Below are 18,785 nucleotides of genomic sequence, written 5' to 3'. Positions count from 1 at the left end.
TCGGCCGCAGAGCGAAAAAACTTTATTCTAAAAACACAATGTTTTGCTCTGAAAAACTATTATTTCACGGTCACTGTCATTGGGTCAAGTAGGTAACTAAAAGACAGACAGCTCGTTAAGTTATAAAATGAAAATTATATTTCGGAAAAATGGTACATAACAATTTTGTTGTTCTTGACGAGATCTGTCACTGGTTAAAATTAATGTACTTATTTCTGAGACACGTTGTGTACGGGAACGTATTTTATGTTTTCAGGAAAAAATAACATATTTTGAAGAAGCAATTTAGCAACAAAGCACAAAAAAACCACGTCGTGTATAGAAGTAAAAATTTGTTAGATAAGGTAAATCCTAACTGTCACCAAATTCTCTTCATGTTTTCTAAGTAAAAATTTTATTTTTAAGAATGCAAGTCATTAATTTCAACATAAACAAATTACAGAAGCTAAACAACAGCATTTGCTGATAAGGAGTCTTATCTACACCACAACAAATTAATTTCAAGAAAAGAAGAACAAAAAAGGCTTGAAAATAAAGTGGAATATCTTTGATTGTGTGTTCTTAGTGGAGAGATATGTTTTACAATCAATTAGGATAGGAATGAAACTGAGCAATAATGTTAATCCTTCTTATACACAGACATTTAGCTAGTAGTTACGTTTTCCCTCAATATGGAGTGTCTTCACATATACTAAATTTGTACCATAATTATCTGCGATTCAGTGATAACAAGTTATGATTCCTGATTACCTACAATATAGACCAATTGAAAATTTCTCACATTAGTTGATGGTTGATGTTCAAAAAGGTTGCGTCAGTTCAGAACTAATTATTAGCAATTAAAATGTAGACATGTTAAAACAAAATGAATCCCACGTGGTACGTAAAACATTAAATTACCTAAAATTACAGTCAAACGATTAATAAAATGTATCTCATTTGTGTCTGAAATAAATTACTAATAACATATCATTTTCAAAATAAGGCAGTTATTGTTTGCTCTTGTCATCAAAACAGTCAGGATTTTAGTTATCACCAGTTAATATCTTTGTATGGCACAGCTAAGTAATTAAAATCGTAATTGTACAAGGCATTAAAATTTGTGAGTAAATCGTGTTAAAAAAATTAAATATAAAAGGTTCAACACAATTCATTGAAATGGATCAGCAATTTAGTGAATTGCCATATGTATGTAAGAAGTAAGCAATATAATTTTCAAAAAATCATTAAAAAGTTATAAGAGGACAAAGTAACACAAAACCTACATAGGTACTATTTTTATGCAAGGCATTTCTGTTTAAGTTTTTAAAAACAAACGACAATAATTATTATTGTCAAATACTGAAAAATAAAAAACCAACCAGTAAATAGGTAGGTATAGGTATGTATAGTTGTAGTGTTTAAATATTTACAAAGATAATTAATAAACTCTGTATTTTTAAGTGATGTGTACTGTCTAGTTCATTGGCCATGACCGTGAAACATCTTTTTATGTCATAAAACATTTAGATTAGCATTACTGAAATGTGCATTTTTCAATTGACCTTTAATTTGTCGATGTTGTAATTATAAAAATGTATTTTTTGTTCTTCGTTGCCATAGGTAGTAAAGAGGCCGTTTTATGTAAAAAGTAATGTATTAAATATTTATAATATTTCCACTGCATTATAAAATTTAAATTATTCGGATTTATAAACACAAGCTATAAATAAAAATATTTAAATTATATAACTAAAACTTGACTAAACAGTAACAGTAGGTTCGTAAATATAATATCACAATTGCCGTAAATTTACAACAAAAATTTAAATAAAGTGCGGAAGTCTACGTAGAGCCAGTGGTTGGTGGGGGGTTTGCCACACCAAATGCAGATATAAAAACATTTATAACCGTAACAAGAAATATTGCAATGATCGTAAAATTGCTTATCTTGTTCGCAATACACATCTCCTTTTCGTTTTTGACGTTATATGTGGAGTTCCATATAAGTCCTATCCCAACAGCGACCTGAAACAATTTAAACATTTCTAAATGAGTTATTTTCATTTTAAATCAAAAATATGCAACAACAAATAGAATTTACTGGTGCCGCTTGAGCGACGAGTGATCTTTTGCAATCACGTGATCGCAATAATCATCATTGCTATTAATGCAACATGGTTATTACATCAACGTTGCCTTTTTCTGCTCCTTTATCTACTAATATCTATATAATCTACATCTAAATATGACACCGTGACTATATTTTTTTTAAATTTCAATTATGAATTTATATTAGATATAATCGAAGATTCACCTGGAAAAATAAACTTAACGAAATTAGAATTACACTGGGGTAAAAATACGGATGCCGATTGAAGCTTTCCAAAACGTATCTCAACTGGTTGGCATTGGCAGAAAACAGGGCTAAATCCATCATCCCTTGAGCTACTGTCTTTTTGTGCTGGTAAACGTTCACATCAGGGATTAAATCCAGATCTGGTATCACACTTCCCGTTTCAATGTCGTGCCCATAAGTGGGGTACGGGAACAGTCTTCCTGGATAGTTGCTGGGAACCACTCCCGCGGTCATTATTCTATAGGCTTCATCCGACTTTTCGCTTCCACCATCCGGCTCTTCACTTCCACCATCCGCCTTTTTACTTCCACTATCCGGCTTTTCACTTCCACCATCCGGCTTTTCGCTTCCACCGTCTGGACCAGCCCTCGACATTATCACCGGTACGTCATCACTGTCATGTTTTGGCAAATTTTCGCTGCCCGGATTCTCTTCTTTTGGTTTATCAGCATCTCCATTGAAAAATCCGTCATCGACTCCGGGATAGGGCGCGGACACGGCCTCGCCGTCATCATCAAATTCGTCGTCGGTTTCCGAACTGGCGAGTGGGGGTTTCTTTTCGTTTGCCAAAATAAGAGGGATCCTTTCGGCCATGACTGGCGAGGCTGAATCTCTTCGTATTCTTCTGGCAGGCGCTGGTGACCTCGAGTTCGGGTGGTTATCATCACTGTTATCACTGTGGTTTGACATCGTTTCACAAAAACAACACAAACACCAGAAGAGCTTGCGGCGAACTGAACGAATTGGTTAGTGGCGGTGTTAAAATGGTCTTTCGCGTTTTGCGTAGTCGGTGGGTCTACCAACAAGCTTTTTATGAATCACGTGCAGAACTGAAGCCGAGATGTTTCTAACTATCATGTTAATTTAGAACTCAAGGTTTTATGATATTTACGGGTGCAAAGCAAGATGCGTCTTATTTGTCTTTGATATAAGAACGAAGGGGTTTTTCGGTGTGACATGTTTGGGTTTCGCGCTAACCATTAGGTGGGTTCCTGAGTTTTGCTTTATCTTAACCTTTGCATACTTTTCACGGAATAGGGTGTTAAATCTACGAAATTTGCATTATTGGTCAGTCACTAGCATAGCAAATCAGCAGCACCGATTGTCGTTGAATGTTTGGGCTGGGATCTTTCAAAATTCCTTAATTGGTCCTTTCTTTATACCCAATCGTCGACCCGGCGGAGATGCTTATTATTTGAATTTTTTACAAACTGACTTAGAAAATGTCTTAGACGAACTGTCTTTGCAACAGCGATCTATCATGCGGTATATGAGGAGAGGCGCCTCCTTATGCACACGGCCTGTTGTGGAATATTTAAATAACAAATTTCCGGAAAGATGGGTAGCCAAACGTGGCCCCTTTCCGTGACCCGCCAGGAGTATGGACTTAATTCCTGTAGATTTTTATTTTTGGGGTCATGTGAAGTCGATTGTTTATGCTACCGATGTTCCAGATGTGAATGAATTACGAAATCGAATAATGCTGGCGTCTCAAATAAGAAATAATGTAGTTGTTTTTGAGCTCGACAGCTTGATCGTCGCAGATTTGAGCATTTATTATAAACTTTCATGTACCTACCTTACTTCAATACTACATTAAATTGCATTCGTTATCGAAATTATTGTTTGATACGTCATATAATTTTGACAGACGTCTGCCGTCAAATATGACATTTTTCCTTTTTTCCCAAACACAGTAACTTGATATCTACAACAAAATAGGCGCTAATGAAACCTGCTCTCTTTGTGTCATTTTTAAACGCCACTCCTTCTTAAACTGGTAATCAAAACAAAAAGCAAATACATAATATATTTCTTGTGGACTCTGTGAGGTAGCAGTGAAGAGATGGCCGCCTATTTATCGGACATTCTGCATTTCTAAAACAACTGATGCTATCACCAGCAAAATTAATAAAATTTGAGTACAGTTGGTTGCAAAAAAAAACCGGGAACTGTCAGAATAAAATTCACACTTTTTTACAATTTTTTCATAGTGTGAAAGCGAGTGTGAAAGCGAAACCTTCTTACGAGAGATAGGTTAGAATTATGGTCAAAATTCAATGACATTTAAAAAAAATATTTGACAGCTATTTTCAAGTAGACAATTAATTGACAAATGGACCAAACCAAATTTACATTAGGCAAATTTTCGTTTCCCGTTTTTTTTGCAACCAACTGTATTTACTATGACGAATATTTCGCAACACGAAACATTCAAATCGATGACTTTTTGCAAAAGTTTTCGTGAACGAAACAAAAGTGCACAAAACTGTGTAGGTAGGTATATTTCCAAATTCACTGATCCGATTTGAATTAAAAGCATTGGTCTGGAGTCCTTGCTGAGACAAACAAACATTTTGTAAAACGAAAAATTCATACTGGTGCATTTTTTATAAATGCTATTGTAAACGGAAGAAAATTCGACAGACAAACACAGCCACCATGCGGAAAACCACTTTTCTTTACATTTACATTTTGAGAATAGGACAATCAGAATTTGATCTTATCTCCAGTTCTCCACCATAATTCCATTTCCTTAAAAAGGAACATGGAAGTAAGAATGGATATGACAATAAAAGTGTACCATTTTTATGGCAATTAAACAATAATATTTAATCCGAAGCAACAAAATAGCGTCATCTTTTAAAAGAAAGTTCATTATCACGCTTCAAGGTTGTAGTCATTCCTAAGTGAATGTGGGTTTACAATTTAACCATGAAACGGTACCGAAGTTCACCTCTAATTATTAGAAATCACTATGCAAGGTATTTCTGTTTAAGTTTTTAAAAACAAACGACAATAAATTATTGTCAAACACTGAGAAATAAAAAAACAACTGAGTAAATAGGTATAGCTGTAGTGTTTAAATATTTACAAACAAAATTAAATAACTCTGTATTTTTAAGCGATGTGTACTGTCTACTTCATTGGCCATGACCGTGAAACTTCTTTTTATGTAATAAAACATTCAGATTAGCATTACTGAAATGTGCATTTTTCAATTGACCTTCAATTGGTCGATGTTGTAATTATGGACATTTATTTCTCTGTTCGTTGCCACGGGTAGGTAGTAAAAAAGGCGTTTTATGTAAAAAATAATTTATTAAATATTTTAATATTTTCCACTGCATTATAAAATTTAAACTATTCGAATTTATAAACACAAGCTATAAATATAAATATTTAAATTATATAACTAAGACTTGAGTAAACAGTAACAGTAGGTTCCTAAATATAATATCACAATTGCGGTATATTTACAACAAAAATTTAAATAAAGTGCGGAAGCCTACGTGTTTGGTGGGTTTGCAACACCAAATGCCGATATAAAAACATTTATAACCGTAATAAGAAATATTCCAATGATCGTAAAATTATTTATCTTGTTTGCAATACAGATCTCCTTATCGTTTTTGACGTTATACGTGGCATTCCATATAAGCCCAATCCCGACAGCGACCTGAAACAATTAAAAATTTTTTAAATGAGTTACATATTTTCATTTTGAATACAAAATAGTAGTTTATTTAACGAGTTGAATACAACGTTTTTTGTTCGATGAACCCCTTAAAGGCTCCAAATCGCTTAAAATCTTTAAAATTAGCTTGACATTTCGTTTTGACAAGTTGTGACATTTATCAAAATCCGTCCACACAGGAGAAAATTCTCAAATTCTGACAGTGTCGAACAAAAAATATTTATTTCATACTGTGCAACAACAGATAATATTATCTTAACATGCAAACCGCAAATGCTGAATTTACTGGTGCCGCTTGAGCGAGGAGTGACCTTTTGCAATCACGTGGTCGCTATAATTATTATCATTGTTATTAATGCAACATGGTTATTACACCGACGTTGTCTTTTTCTACTGTATATGACGTCGTGAATTTACTTTTTTTTTCCTTATGAATTTATATTATGTACAGTCGCGAGCAATAAATTTTGGTCGTCAAGGTCATTCTTTGACACAATCGAAAATGCTCCATTGTAAAACACTCGTAAATATTATAACCTATCATCATGTTATATGACATTAATTGTCATTTTTTTCTCAATTTTTTGACACTTTGTTGACGTGGGCATAATCAGGCAGGGGCATTTTTTAAATTTGTGACAATCTAACCAAATTTTGAAATGACATTGACGACCAAAATTTATTGCTCGCGACAGTAGGTATACCTAATCGAAGGCTCACCTGGAAAACTAAACTAAACGAAATTAAAATTGCACTTGGATAAAAATACGGATGCCGATTGAAGCTTTCCAGAACGTATCTCAACTGGTTGGCATTGGCAGAAAACAGGGCTAAGTCCATCATCCCTTGAGCTAGTGTCTTTTTGTGCTGGTAAACGTTCACATCTGGGATTGAATCCAGATCTGGTATCGCACTTCCCGTTTCAACGTCGTGCCCATAAGGGGGGTACGGGAACAGTCTTCGTGGATAATTGTTGGGCACCACTCCCGGTTTCATTGTCCCATCGACTTCATCCGGGTTTTCACTTCCACCATCCGGCTTTTCGCTTGTACCATCCGGGTTTTCGCTTCCACCGTCTGGACCAGCCCTCGACATTATCACCGGTACATCACCATCATGTTTTGGCAAGTTTTCGCTGTCCGGATTCTCTTCTTTTGGTTTATCAGCATCTCCATTGAAAAATCCGTCGTCGACTCCGGGATAGGGCGCGGACACGACCTCGCGGTCATCATCAAATTCGTCATCGGTTTCCGAACTGGCGAGCGGAGGTTTGTTGCCGTTTACCAAAACAAGAGGGACCCTTTCCGCCATGACTGGCGAGGCTGAATCTCTTCGTATTCTTCTGGCAGGCACTGGTGACCTCGAGTTCAGGTGGTTATCACTGTTATCACTGTGGTTTGACATCGCTTTTCAAAAACAACACAAACACTGTTAACCCAAGAAGAGCTTGCGGCGAACTGAACGAGTTGGATTGGTGCTTGTCTTAAAAATGTCTTTCGCTGTTTGCGTAGTCGGTGGGTTTACCAGCAAGCTTTTTATGAATCACGTGTAGAACTGAAGCCGCGGTGTTTCTAACTATCATGTTAATTTATAACTCAAGGTTTTGTTATTTACGGGTGACAAAGCAAGATGAGCCTTATTTCTCTTTGACATAAGAACGAGGGGGTTTTTCGGTCTGGCATGTTTGGGTTTCGCGCTAACCATTAGGTGGCTTCCTGGGTATTGCTGGAAGCGCCAAGTTCTTGCAAAACGGGGAATTTCAAATTAATGTGTTTGATTAATGATTTATGCGTGGTGCATACTCTCTCCGTGCACTAATTTGCTAATTAAGAAAAACATTTTTTACATCACGGGGAAATCCACTGCACAGGTAACGGGAAAAAGAACCAAACAATTTACGTTGTCAACTGTCCCATGAGGTAACCGGTTTATCGATATTGACAGCAAAAATTTTGCTTCAACCCACTGTTCACTCCGCCTCCTTAATATAAAAACTGCGATTCAAATGAAAAAACGAAAAGCTGAGATTGGTCGATTTTATAGTTTCATTAAATCACAAAATGACGGATACCCTTTTTAGTTTTACATTTCATTTAAATAATAATTAAATCAGATTTGTTTTCTTTTTATTTAGCAAACAAAAAAAAATCTTGTTTGACAATGTTCATTTAGTTTTGGTGTAGTTTCCAATAAAATGTTTGCCGTTTCATCTGTCATCTTGCCTCGTTCTATTTTTATTCGAGTTTACTTCCAATAATTTTAAATTAGTACGGTACTTGAGTTTTTATTTAGAAAATATAAAAATACCTATAATATGATAAAAAATTGTTGTTTTCGGTTGGTTTTTTACATTTTTTTTAACATTTGACTTGAAAAATGTTGTAACACTACTGCACTCTCAAGCACATAGCATTTAAACAAAGTTTACCCCAATGTGCAAACACGGATCAAAATACTTTGATACCTTTTTCTTTGTTGGAGAATTATTTCGCGATAACGTCTGTTATGCGATTTTCTACGAATAATTATAGTTTTAAAATATATTTTGACGAAAGGCACTTTGCCAAATTCAAAATGAAAAGTTTCCAAGAAATGTTCAATGGGGCAATTAATTACGACTTTATGAACAAACGGAAAACTGTTACGCGTCTCAGATAACGAGCTAAATGTGAAATTCATTTCAGGTCAGGCAGCAAATTTTAGTGAGGATACATAAAATGTTAATTGCATGTCTGAGAGAAGCATCAACTTTGAGTAATATTTTTTTCAAGCACTAATAAGTCGAACCAAGAATTTGGCAGGATAAATTTATCTTAATTTTATTACACAATATTCAGGAGAAAAGTCTGGATTGTTGAAATATAAAATTTGAAACCCGTTGCTACAGATTACGCAAGTTTGCCAATCATTTTAAATATGATTCACAAAAATTCATATTTTTAAATTCCACTCTGGTTGAAACGAATGTGCTGAAGGGTATTGACCGCTTCACCTTTCATTGGTAAATTCCCGGAATCCCATTAGTACTCACTTAGCGTATTTAATTCATTACCAAATAAATGTAAATTTTACTTCATAAAACAATTTATTCGAGTTTATTTTTATCTAGGTATTAGTGGAGCAGAATCTTTGATTTAAATACTTTCAATGAGTTTGTATTTTTAGACTTCATAGCAGTCTGCATCTGCCAAGCACAACGTAATAATTTGTTTGTTATCACCTAAGGAAAATATAAATTACATTGCCACTAACCAAATAGTACCGTCATTTCGGTATTTAAAAAATGTCCTTTGTACATCTTTCTCCTTTTTATTGTTTAATGACATAGTCATTTAGACTGTTCACTTTCAAAATCCTTTTCAATGACAAAAACATTAAACTTCCCAAGGGCTATGAACGAAAGTATAAAATCCAATCAGTGCTCATATTTTGAGTCATTTTATTTTTTCCAAAGAGGGAAACAAAATGGTACGCTTAAAATTTACACTCTAGATATTAAATTAATTTTTTCCGAAATTTTCAGACACCTGTAAAATTTTTTCTTCCGCTGTTGATTCTGAACTCAGTAAATATTATCCTCGGTGGAGTAACTTTCATCGAAACGCCACCACGAGCAATCCACAATAGTTTCTTCTCCCGAAAAACCATCCAACCTGTGAAGGTGAAATGGACAGCTGTGTCGTCTGCTCCGTATCCTGCTGCGAAAGAAGTTACAACAGAATCAGTGGTCGCCTCGACTGAAAGAACACCAGAAAAAATCGAACGTTCGAAGCCTTATCCACCTCCAAGCCATGAGTCAGAATTAAAACCATATCCCCCAGCTATTCCAGTCAAATTTGTAGAAGTTTCAAAACCATATCCACCAAGAGTGCCAGTCGAAGTTGTGGAAGTTTCGAAACCGTATCCACCAAGTGCTCCAGTTAAAATTGTAGATGTTTCAAAACCGTATCCCCCAAGCGTGCCAGTCGAAGTTGTGGAAGTTTCAAAACCGTATCCCCCAAGCGTGCCAGTAGAAGTTGTGGAAGTTTCAAAACCGTATCCCCCAAGCGTGCCAGTCGAAGTTGTGGAAGTTTCAAAACCGTATCCCCCAAGCGTGCCAGTCGAAGTTGTGGACGTTTCAAAACCGTATCCTCCAAGCGTGCCAGTAGAAGTTGTGGAAGTTTCAAAACCGTATTCCCCAAGCGTGCCAGTCGAAGTTGTCGAAGTTTCAAAACCGTATCCCCCAAGCGTGCCAGTAGAAGTTGTGGAAGTTTCAAAACCATACCCTCCATCAATTTCCGAACACCATTTGGTCACAAAGCCTTATCCAGCTGCTGTGTTAATCGAAACCGCAAAACCAAGTCTGCTCGAAGATGTTGAAACTGCCAAACCTTATCCTCCGGTAGTTACGGAATACCACTACAATCTCGGTAATGGGGAAACTTCAAAACCATATCCTCCGGCAAATGCCGTAAGCGAACATCACATAGTTACTTATCCCTACCCTCCTGCTGTTCCTGCAGTGGTAACAAAACCCTACCCGCCAACTATTCCAGACGAAATTAAATCCTCTGTGGTGACGCAGTATCACTTTTCTCTTGATTCAAAACCCTATCCTCCTGCACAACCGCACTACTCGATCCTTCCTGTTGTTGAACAACAACCAATTACGAAACCCTATCCTCCTGCGGTTTCTGTACAATCGAGTGCCCTTCCAATAGTAACCGAGTATCACTACAACGTCGAAACCTCCAAACCTTATCCTCCCGCGAGCCTTGTAGAACATTCAAAACCCACAGTCACATATCCTTATCCTCCCGCCGTTCCTGCGGATGTTGTCAAACCAAAACCGTATCCTGCACCCATTTTAAAGATTAATCCTGTCGTTACAGAATACCACTACTCTCTCGGCTCTGGTTTGACTGAACACAAATCAGTTGCAAAACCCTATCCCGCTCCTGTTCCCGTCGAAGTAACAAATCCCTATCCCGCTCCTGTCCCTGTCCAAGTGACAAAACCCTATCCCGCTCCTGTTGCTGTCGAAGTTTTAAAACCTTATCCCGCCCCTGTCCCCGTCGAAGTTTTAAAACCCTACCCGCCAGCTATTCCAGTTACACACCACATTCCAGCTTCGAGTGTCGAAATCTTAAAACCCGTTTCTGTGGAAAATTCGAAACCGTATCCTGCAGCAGTTCCATTGGAAACTGTCGCTTTTCCTATTCCCGTCCCTGCAGTAGCTTTCAAAGAGGAACTGATCACTAAGCCTTATCCTCCGCCTTTGTATTAGTTTTTTATTTCAGCAAATAAATGTACATTTTTATTTATTGTAATAAATGAGTTTGTAACTGTAGAAAAACAACAGAATAAACACGTTTTAATGAAAACAAATTAGTAAACTGTATAAATCCTCACCATCGTTATTACTCCCTTTAAATATTTTAGAAAATATGTTCACCATTTACATGTGTCAATATAAATCAAAATAAACAAAACGTATTCAAAATTCTGTACAAGCTCATATTCCAGATATGGTTTATTAGTTTTTGATGAGAATTTAATAGTACATTAAGAAACGTTGCGCCCCCAGAAAATAACTCAGTCGCACAACTTTTCACTTGAGTTTAGACCGTAGTCAATATGGTAGGTACGTAATATTTTTTTGTACGAGTACATATTACGCAATTAGTTGTAGGTATTTTCACAAACTCTATTAAAATTGGCTATTACCGCATCCATTACATGTGGAGTTTTTAGTTTATACCCACCCATTCAAGCAAAAAATTCCTACGATTCTCCGATTTTTTTGGTCCCAGTAGTGGTAAGAGAAAGTGACACTCGAAATACTCCGATTATGCCGTTATCGACGATACCAGTTGGACCAGCTACTGGCTTCATACAGTTTTTACAACTAAACTTGTATTTATTGGATAGGTTTTTTCATATGCTGCCTTGACAATAAAAAAATATATTTGTCAGTGATAATTACACATAAATACTTATAACATACTGTATAAAAAATAAACAATTTGTATTTTTCATTTCGTAAATAAAATCGTCGTAATCACTAAATTGTTCTAAAAACATTTTTGTACTAAAAACACAATCCGCAACTTTTACGTTACTCATCTTTCCTTGAACGACAACAGAATAGGACCGTCAGGTTTATTAATTAAAAGCGACTTCGAATCAATTTCGTTTCCGTTCCAACTCACTTTATACCTTCTAATTAACTGCAACACAAGACAGAATCAGTTCAAACGTATGTTTTACTTTTCCAAATCACCTTTAAAATTAAGAGAACCATATTTTGCTGCGCCAGCCTCTTCGCAATGCACGTACGTCGTCCATTTCCAAATGGAAGAACTATGAAAGGATGTGGTTTCACCTGAGAACGATCATTTTCCATCCATCTTTCTGGTTTGAATGAGTCAGGGTCGGGGAAATACTCTTCCAGACGACTCATGACTTGATTCAAAGTAACTACAAGCGTCTAGACAAACACACAATGACCACATCTCGTACATTCTCTTACCCCTGTCGGCACTTTGTACCCAGAAAAAACAAGATCGCTAGTGATTTGTCGACCCACACCAATCGAAACTGGTCGAAGTCGCAGCGATTCCTTAACGACGCACTTTGCATATTTTGCTTTTTCGTACACTGCTGGTGTTATAGGAGCTGAAGGATCTGGCAAAATGCGAGTCGCCTCTTCGTACAGTGCGTCCTGAACAGACGGATTTTTTCCCAAATGGTACAACAGAAAACTCGACGAATAAGTGATCTGAAAGACGAAATAAAAGTGACGTGTTTGAGTCTGACTCGGCAATTTACAGTGTCCATTCCTGCTAGCAAAACGTCGCAAGCCATCCCGACGATGTCTTTGAAGTCTAGATCTTTAGATGCGATATAATGCTCCAGTAAACTAGGAGGACTTTGTGATTTTTCTTCAAACGTTGTCATCTTAAGCGCTACCAAATCTATGGCAACACTATTTTTTTTTTCGAAAAGTGTGCAACAGCTGATGGAGTACTTACTTCTCCATGAACTCCTGAGCCTTTCTTAATTTTCTGTAGGTGGGAGTTTCGAATTTTCTCCACAAGTGGAGACTATTATCCGTTTTTAGAATAGTACTGTTGGTCACAAACGCGGACTCCAACAACATTGAAGTTTTTGAATGCGGGTGCAACTCGTCGTCGTCGAAGCTTTGAAATCTTATATCAAAAGCGGCGATACCGATTACTGTAAGAATTTGTGTCCTCAATAACAACAAACAAACATCGAATTTCTCTTACACTCTAAAAATAACCTTGATAACTCTGGAAGGTAATCGAGGTCGGGTTTTGTAAGAATTTTCTTTAATCTAGTGTCAATCCATTCTGTAATAACTTTATCTGAATTTTCAATGAAATTGGGGGCTTCTTTTGGGCCGGACAGACCCTTCTGAAATACTGTGCGGATGCGCGCCCACTCGGGACCGTTGCTGCGAATTTACGATTATCGATATTTGTCTCATTTGAATATTGATTCTTAAATAGTGATACTAAAGCGTGAGCGATCATGATAAAAATAAAGAGAACAATGAAGATAACGATAAACAAATTAAACCTTGATTTGAATCAAGGTTTCACTGTTATTTCATCACTTCTTGGGAGCAATAGCTGAACCATAGTTACCTAATTTTTTTTGTTGTTAGTTGAGATTAAATGTTAAATGTCTGGTTCATGAACGTGATAGCGTCTACCACCAACACCTACCGATTTTACAAATCTAAAAATAACTCACGTTGGCAGCAAACCGCCTGAATTGTAGACATTAGGCCTGTCTAGTCTGTACTTTTCTAGAGCCAAGTGGCTCCTCCGGCATGGATGTAAACCTTCACTGTGAAATAACGTTTTGACGTCTTCTGGATCAGCCAGCCAGACAATGTGTTCTCTTGGAACGATCTCTTCTCTGATTATTGGTCCATAGAGTTGGTAATTTTTTAGAGCATTTTTGTGCAGTCTATCAAATTGGTACCGACCTAAAATAGTCTCTCCTCAGCAAACTGAGCAAACTACTCCAAAATTTGACTCCCATTTGGACTGCAACAACACTTACCAAAAAACGGAAAATATAGGTACAAAGTGCCTATTATAGGAAGCGACAGAGGGCCTGGAATTTCCTTAAAACTTTTTAACTGACCAGCAACCATACTTAAAAAATTGCCGCGATAATAATTATTGATTCTTAATGATAATAAAAACTTTACACTTTTCTTGCTTAGTAAACACATTTTATTCTAATTACACGTAAGGGCACTTGTACAACCAGTCACAAAAATATAAAATTGTTATAATTAGCTTTTGAAATACGGTTAATTTACACCGTTTTGGACCTGTTTTGTCCACTCAAAACCGTATCAAATCAGCAACACGAATGTAAGATCACCGCGTAAAGAACATATTTTAATAATAAACAAAAACAAACAGAGAGGGGGGTTTGCATATTTTAGAATCATTTTAAACTGACATACCTATAAGTGCGCTGTTGCAAAGATTACATCTTTCTGAAATATGGCACTCACGTAGTATACACAAATGTAGCACAATTTTGAAAAATATAAAAAATAACACAAAATGTTAGGTTGAAGTTTTGAAAATTTTTTGAACTTTGAACAAGTTTTTTTGACATATCCAGCTCCACCTGGTGAACACGAGACAAAATAAAGCGCGCGAAATTTAACCGTGCGTATTTAATATCACGTCCATGGCAAAAAATTACAGAACAATACAGTACCTATTACATAATAACTTAAAAAGTAACCTAATATAAAATATTCTCTGGGATAACAGTGTTTATAAAATAGCTTCTTGAATAAGTTGTTTTTAGAGAGATCAGACACATAATGAGCCGAGAACCAGTACAGAACTGGACTTGCAGAGCACAACATTCTTGTAGTCACTTGCACATGAATATTTAAAACGCAAAATATTGTCAAAACTGTGGAGTGAACTACGAACACAATCATTACAGGATTGTGTTGAGTCTTGCTGGCTGGTGGCTGTTTGCGTTTAATTAAATTCAAATTAAATATGCTTCTAAAATCTTTGGGAAATTGATTGAAATATTTAAGCGCACCTTCTAGCAAAATGAACACAATGGGAGAAGCTAAAATAAAATTGGGAATTTGTTTAAATTCGTAGTACTGAAGGAATCCTACTTTCCAGTAGTGGGATTGAACATAAGAGTAAGCCAATGGTATTTTCTTAAAGCACCACGACTGATTGTGCTTCGAGAAACTTCCTGGCAATACAAATTTTTCTATGTCTTTATGTGCTAATACAGTCGCGGGTATATTGCTTTCAAAATCATTACAAAACATCTTGTAAGAATAAAATTCAAATAGAACAAATGGAAGTATGGACACTATAATTAGAAAAAGTGTTAGCGTTATAAATTTAATTGTACATAATAAGCAATTAAATATTTGCTTTTTCAATGAAAGTTTTTCAAGGTACAGACATGTCAAAGTATATACAAGAAATCCAACATTTAAAACGCCATTTGACCTTGTCAGCGTACTTAAACAAATTGGGACAATATATGCAACGTCCCTGATTTGGAATTTGTTTTGGGCATCACTGAATTTTTTATACATCAAGGCACAGTTTAACGTTGATTTAAAAGTCAAATAACAAAATATGGATTCTGTGTATGGCGCTGTAAAAAACACAGAAGCTGGATTATAACAAAATAAAATTGATGCTTTGTAAGCTAACTCCTTGTTGGCAATAGAAAGTGATAATTCATATAGACATAATGCTGTCTGTACAAAACAAAATGTGTTGATAGCAATGAACATTATCAATGTTAAGGAATCCAAATTTAGGAAGGGAATGACATTGTTCAAACCTAGCGCAATAAATCTGACTAAAAGTGGATAAAAGGGAAAAAACGCTAATGTGTGTTCATAAGTATAGCTATATCTAGAGATGTGCATAAAATGTTGGGCATCCCATCTGACAAACCCTCCAAGTAGATTTGTGGTAAGGTTATTAAGTACTCCATTGGCATTTGATTTTGGATAGTGATAAGCGTCTGCCTCGTGATCCGGTATTATTGTATTGGAGATATATTGTATTAGGATGAGTAATGATCGAGAGGCAAGAGCAGTTTTAAATATAACCTCTCTTTCATTCATGGCGATCTGAAACAGAGAATAATACATCGTGTAAATTTTTTTGTAGTAAATTTTACCGTTTTATAACGGGTAACGATTCCATTTAAAAATCATGCTCACTGTTTACATGAATCAAATTATTTTTTTTAGGTTATGTAGGTTAGGTTGTTTGTTTATATTTGTGACAGTTGGCTTCGCGTAATTTGACGTAACGAGTTTTTTAGGTTATACTAAAAACAAAACTGGCTGGAAAATGTAAATAAAACATTCGTTTGGCGAATTGGATAATAAGTTATGGGAAGCATCATGGACGAGCATATTATGACAGAATCGGAAATAAAAATAGAAGAAGAAGAAATTAATGAAGATGACTATGACAGGTAAATCATTTGCAATGAGAACACCTGCACCTAAACGTTAGCAGCTTGTCAGTTGCTTTATTTCCCTTGTTGCAGTAATGAGAAAGTAAAATTTCCATTATCGCCAAAAATTGTAAAGCCTAAAAGAGGTAGACCCACAAGCACTGCAAAAAATGATAAAATCTTTGCTCCACCCTCTGATCATGTTGATAAAACTTGGAAAGAATATTTAAAGCTAGAAAACAGGTTGCAAACCTACTACTGCACCCAGTGTACATTTGAAACAAAATGGAAGTGCTATCTCAAAAATCACATCAAGAAGATACATTCCTCTCCTGAAGAGGCACGAATATACCATTGCATGCAATGTAAATTTAAAACCAAGTGGAAGTTTAGTCTCAGCAATCACATGAAGGTGCATAGTGCACCTGGAACTGTAAAAATGCATAAATGCCCCAAATGCAACTATCAGACAAAGTGGAATAATGGGTTGAGTAGCCACATGAAGGTCCACATGCTCCCAAAGATAATTAAAGTTAATGTGTACAAGTGTACTGAATGCAGTTTTGAAAGTAAGAATAAGCTTGACTTGGCACATCACATGAAAATGGATCATAACCCTTTGCAAACAATCTACAAATGTCCTTTATGTTCATTTCAGACTAAATTTAGACATGGAGTTAATAAACATGTAAAGGTTCATAATACAGCCAGATTGAATGTGATAAAGTAATGGAATAGAATTTAAAAAAGTGTCTAGTCTTGTATAATAGTGAAGTTTTTTTATGAAGATACATAATTTTAAATTCAAACTATGTAATTTATTTTGTTCCTGTTTTTAATTAGAGTTTTTGTTACATAGATATTGAATGAAATTCGTAATGACGTTATTATTTATTGTTTAAAAGTTTAAGATTGTAAACAAAGAATTAAAAAAATAAAACACCAACTTGTATTTACTTTTCACATTAATAGTAACAAAACATAATACATTCCACTTGAAGTATACATAAATTAGTGTGTAACAACGATTTTGCCCCTCATGTGTCCCTTTTGAAGTTCCTGTAAAGCACATGGCAGCTCATCAAACTTGAATTCTTTGTGAATTAATGGGCGTATCTAAAAATAATAAAACTTAAATATGTACAATAATTCTGGATAAATAAAAATATTACTTTTCCATTTGAAATTAATTTATGAATGAACTGGAAGCCACTGCTGGAAGGAAGAAAAAATCCCCACATTACACACTTTTTCTCGCCTGGTGGCTTCAAATTATCTTTCAAAAAAGTGTTTGCGCTGCTTAAGAGCCCGCCGACTAGCCCAAACTTGTCTGTATTTATAAGCAAAGGTGAATTTAATGTTACGTAAGTACCGAATTTCCACGATTTCGGTACATTATCATATCCAAATTTTGCGCAGTCTAAAATAATGTGATAACTAAAAAAATCCACACATTATTTTATCATGATTCAATGATGTAACTCACTATCCTTCTGTCTCAACTTTTTTCAAATAATTAGGATCTTTATAATCAAAAATGTGATCTGCTCCTAATGACTGAACCAATGGAATTGCATTATCTGAACAAACGCCATGCACCTGACAACATTACAATTACACATAATTACATAATACAGAAAAAATTCTTACAACACAGTCTTGAGACTTTAATAATTGAACTGCAGCAGTACCAACACCACCAGAAGCACCTAGAATTAATACTCTGGCGCCTTTTGCCCCTTTGCAAAGCAGATTTCCAAAAATATACAATGCTGACCATGCTGTCATTGTTGCATAAACCAGAGATGTACTCTCAGCAGGACTTAAGTCTTTTGGTTGTTTACAAATCTAAAATGATTCATTACTTTATTTTTTTGTAAATTTTATAAACACTCTTCACTTTACATGTGCTTTATTTGCAACTACTACTTCTGAAAAACTGCCTTGCTTATGAATTGGTACAAAACCATATACTTTGTCCCCGATACCAAATGCACTTCCAACTTGAGGCCCTTTATAAATTATCGTGCCACAAAAGTCTCTCCCCAAAGTTAGGGGTAATTCCATTTCAAAATTTCTGGGAATTTGGAATAATGTCTTCCCATAACCCCCTTACAATAACAGTGACTAATAATTTTAATATATTTGGTAAAGTTAATTACACTACCTAACATGAAAAGATCGATGGGGTTCACGGACGTTGCTTCTACATTAATTAATACTTCGTCTGAACAGCGGATTTGAGGGATCCGAATGGGACCATACTGCAACTCGTCTATGCCACCATACGAATGCACCTGCCATGCATTTGCCTTACTATTTTCCTGTAGTTTTATTTTCACTTTATTTGTACTTAACTTACGGCAACCTCGTATGGTTAAATTAAGTGTTTTATTTGCTATATTTACAAACATCTTTGACACTTGTTTGTGAGGTTATGTTCAAAGGCGTGGGGGCATGGGGCGTATG

At 35.6% G+C, this 18,785-nt stretch overlaps 6 protein-coding genes and 1 long non-coding RNA gene across 10 annotated transcripts; 2 read left to right on the top strand and 5 right to left on the bottom strand.

Moving 5' to 3' along the window:
* Positions 1-1,617: 1,617 nt before the first annotated feature.
* Positions 1,618-3,248, bottom strand: LOC138130616 (ninjurin-A-like). Of its 2 annotated transcripts, none has more exons than XM_069047189.1 (2): positions 2,330-3,248; positions 1,618-2,007 (listed from the first exon to the last, which is right to left on the bottom strand). In XM_069047189.1, exons 1-2 carry the CDS (start codon positions 3,026-3,028, stop codon positions 1,825-1,827), a joined length of 882 nt encoding a protein of 293 aa, XP_068903290.1. In that variant the 5' UTR covers positions 3,029-3,248; the 3' UTR covers positions 1,618-1,824. The 2 variants fall into 2 exon arrangements, with proteins under 2 accessions (XP_068903290.1, XP_068903289.1); XM_069047188.1 differs by having other exon boundaries at positions 2,297-3,233.
* Positions 3,249-5,420: 2,172 nt separating this feature from the next.
* LOC138130085 (ninjurin-A-like) lies at positions 5,421-7,384 on the bottom strand. The gene is made up of 2 exons (XM_069046446.1): positions 6,537-7,384; positions 5,421-5,798 (listed from the first exon to the last, which is right to left on the bottom strand). Exons 1-2 carry the CDS (start codon positions 7,218-7,220, stop codon positions 5,628-5,630), a joined length of 855 nt encoding a protein of 284 aa, XP_068902547.1. The 5' UTR covers positions 7,221-7,384; the 3' UTR covers positions 5,421-5,627.
* A 760-nt stretch (positions 7,385-8,144) lies between these two features.
* LOC138130079 (uncharacterized) lies at positions 8,145-11,183 on the top strand. The gene is made up of 2 exons (XM_069046438.1): positions 8,145-9,284; positions 9,340-11,183. Exons 1-2 carry the CDS (start codon positions 9,282-9,284, stop codon positions 11,080-11,082), a joined length of 1,746 nt encoding a protein of 581 aa, XP_068902539.1. The 5' UTR covers positions 8,145-9,281; the 3' UTR covers positions 11,083-11,183.
* A 561-nt stretch (positions 11,184-11,744) lies between these two features.
* On the bottom strand, positions 11,745-14,180 carry LOC138130080 (cytochrome P450 302a1, mitochondrial-like). Of its 3 annotated transcripts, XM_069046440.1 has the most exons (9): positions 14,044-14,180; positions 13,893-13,987; positions 13,578-13,815; positions 13,088-13,275; positions 12,830-13,034; positions 12,627-12,783; positions 12,328-12,576; positions 12,079-12,285; positions 11,745-12,025 (listed from the first exon to the last, which is right to left on the bottom strand). In XM_069046440.1, the coding sequence occupies exons 2-9, from the start codon at positions 13,984-13,986 to the stop codon at positions 11,918-11,920; spliced, it is 1,446 nt and encodes a 481-aa protein (XP_068902541.1). In that variant the 5' UTR covers position 13,987; positions 14,044-14,180; the 3' UTR covers positions 11,745-11,917. The 3 variants fall into 3 exon arrangements, with proteins under 3 accessions (XP_068902541.1, XP_068902540.1, XP_068902542.1); XM_069046439.1 differs by having other exon boundaries at positions 13,893-14,067; XM_069046441.1 differs by lacking the exon at positions 11,745-12,025 and having other exon boundaries at positions 12,119-12,260; positions 13,893-14,067.
* On the bottom strand, positions 13,979-15,975 carry PIG-V (phosphatidylinositol glycan anchor biosynthesis class V). The gene has a single exon (XM_069046442.1). It carries the CDS (start codon positions 15,973-15,975, stop codon positions 14,533-14,535), a length of 1,443 nt encoding a protein of 480 aa, XP_068902543.1. The 3' UTR covers positions 13,979-14,532.
* A 217-nt stretch (positions 15,976-16,192) lies between these two features.
* On the top strand, positions 16,193-17,262 carry LOC138130089 (uncharacterized). Its single transcript, XR_011159495.1, has 2 exons — positions 16,193-16,334; positions 16,410-17,262. It is a non-coding gene; the product is annotated as an uncharacterized lncRNA (long non-coding RNA).
* LOC138130084 (reticulon-4-interacting protein 1, mitochondrial-like) lies at positions 17,243-18,785 on the bottom strand. The gene is made up of 6 exons (XM_069046445.1): positions 18,484-18,785; positions 18,222-18,427; positions 17,967-18,164; positions 17,803-17,915; positions 17,489-17,753; positions 17,243-17,432 (listed from the first exon to the last, which is right to left on the bottom strand). The coding sequence occupies exons 1-6, from the start codon at positions 18,728-18,730 to the stop codon at positions 17,328-17,330; spliced, it is 1,134 nt and encodes a 377-aa protein (XP_068902546.1). The 5' UTR covers positions 18,731-18,785; the 3' UTR covers positions 17,243-17,327.

This window comes from Tenebrio molitor, chromosome 5, assembly GCF_963966145.1.
Source record: "Tenebrio molitor chromosome 5, icTenMoli1.1, whole genome shotgun sequence".
Classification (NCBI taxonomy): Eukaryota; Metazoa; Arthropoda; class Insecta; order Coleoptera; family Tenebrionidae; genus Tenebrio; species Tenebrio molitor.
This window is presented reverse-complemented; position numbering and strand designations above follow the sequence as displayed.

Bases quoted from the DNA above. Each gene is read 5' to 3' on its own strand.
- LOC138130084 (XM_069046445.1), bottom strand. From the start codon at position 18,730: ATGTTTGTAAATATAGCAAATAAAACACTTAATTTAACCATACGAGGT. The intron at 18,165-18,221 runs GTAAAGTGAAGA...GAATCATTTTAG, and splicing joins TAGTTGCAAATAAAGCACAT to ATTTGTAAACAACCAAAAGA. The intron at 17,433-17,488 runs GTAATATTTTTA...TATTATTTTTAG, and splicing joins AATTAATTTCAAATGGAAAA to ATACGCCCATTAATTCACAA.
- LOC138130616 (XM_069047188.1), bottom strand. From the start codon at position 3,028: ATGTCAAACCACAGTGATAACAGTGATGATAACCACCCGAACTCGAGG. The intron at 2,008-2,296 runs GTGAATCTTCGA...AAATTGTTTCAG, and splicing joins CGTTAAGTTTATTTTTCCAG to GTCGCTGTTGGGATAGGACT.
- PIG-V (XM_069046442.1), bottom strand. From the start codon at position 15,975: ATGAATGAAAGAGAGGTTATATTTAAAACTGCTCTTGCCTCTCGATCA.
- LOC138130080 (XM_069046439.1), bottom strand. From the start codon at position 14,067: ATGTGTTTACTAAGCAAGAAAAGTGTAAAGTTTTTATTATCATTAAGA. The intron at 13,816-13,892 runs GTAAGTGTTGTT...AGACTATTTTAG, and splicing joins CCTATATTTTCCGTTTTTTG to GTCGGTACCAATTTGATAGA. The intron at 13,276-13,577 runs GTGAGTTATTTT...GTAAATTCGCAG, and splicing joins TCAGGCGGTTTGCTGCCAAC to CAACGGTCCCGAGTGGGCGC.
- LOC138130085 (XM_069046446.1), bottom strand. From the start codon at position 7,220: ATGTCAAACCACAGTGATAACAGTGATAACCACCTGAACTCGAGGTCA. The intron at 5,799-6,536 runs GTGAGCCTTCGA...TAATTGTTTCAG, and splicing joins CGTTTAGTTTAGTTTTCCAG to GTCGCTGTCGGGATTGGGCT.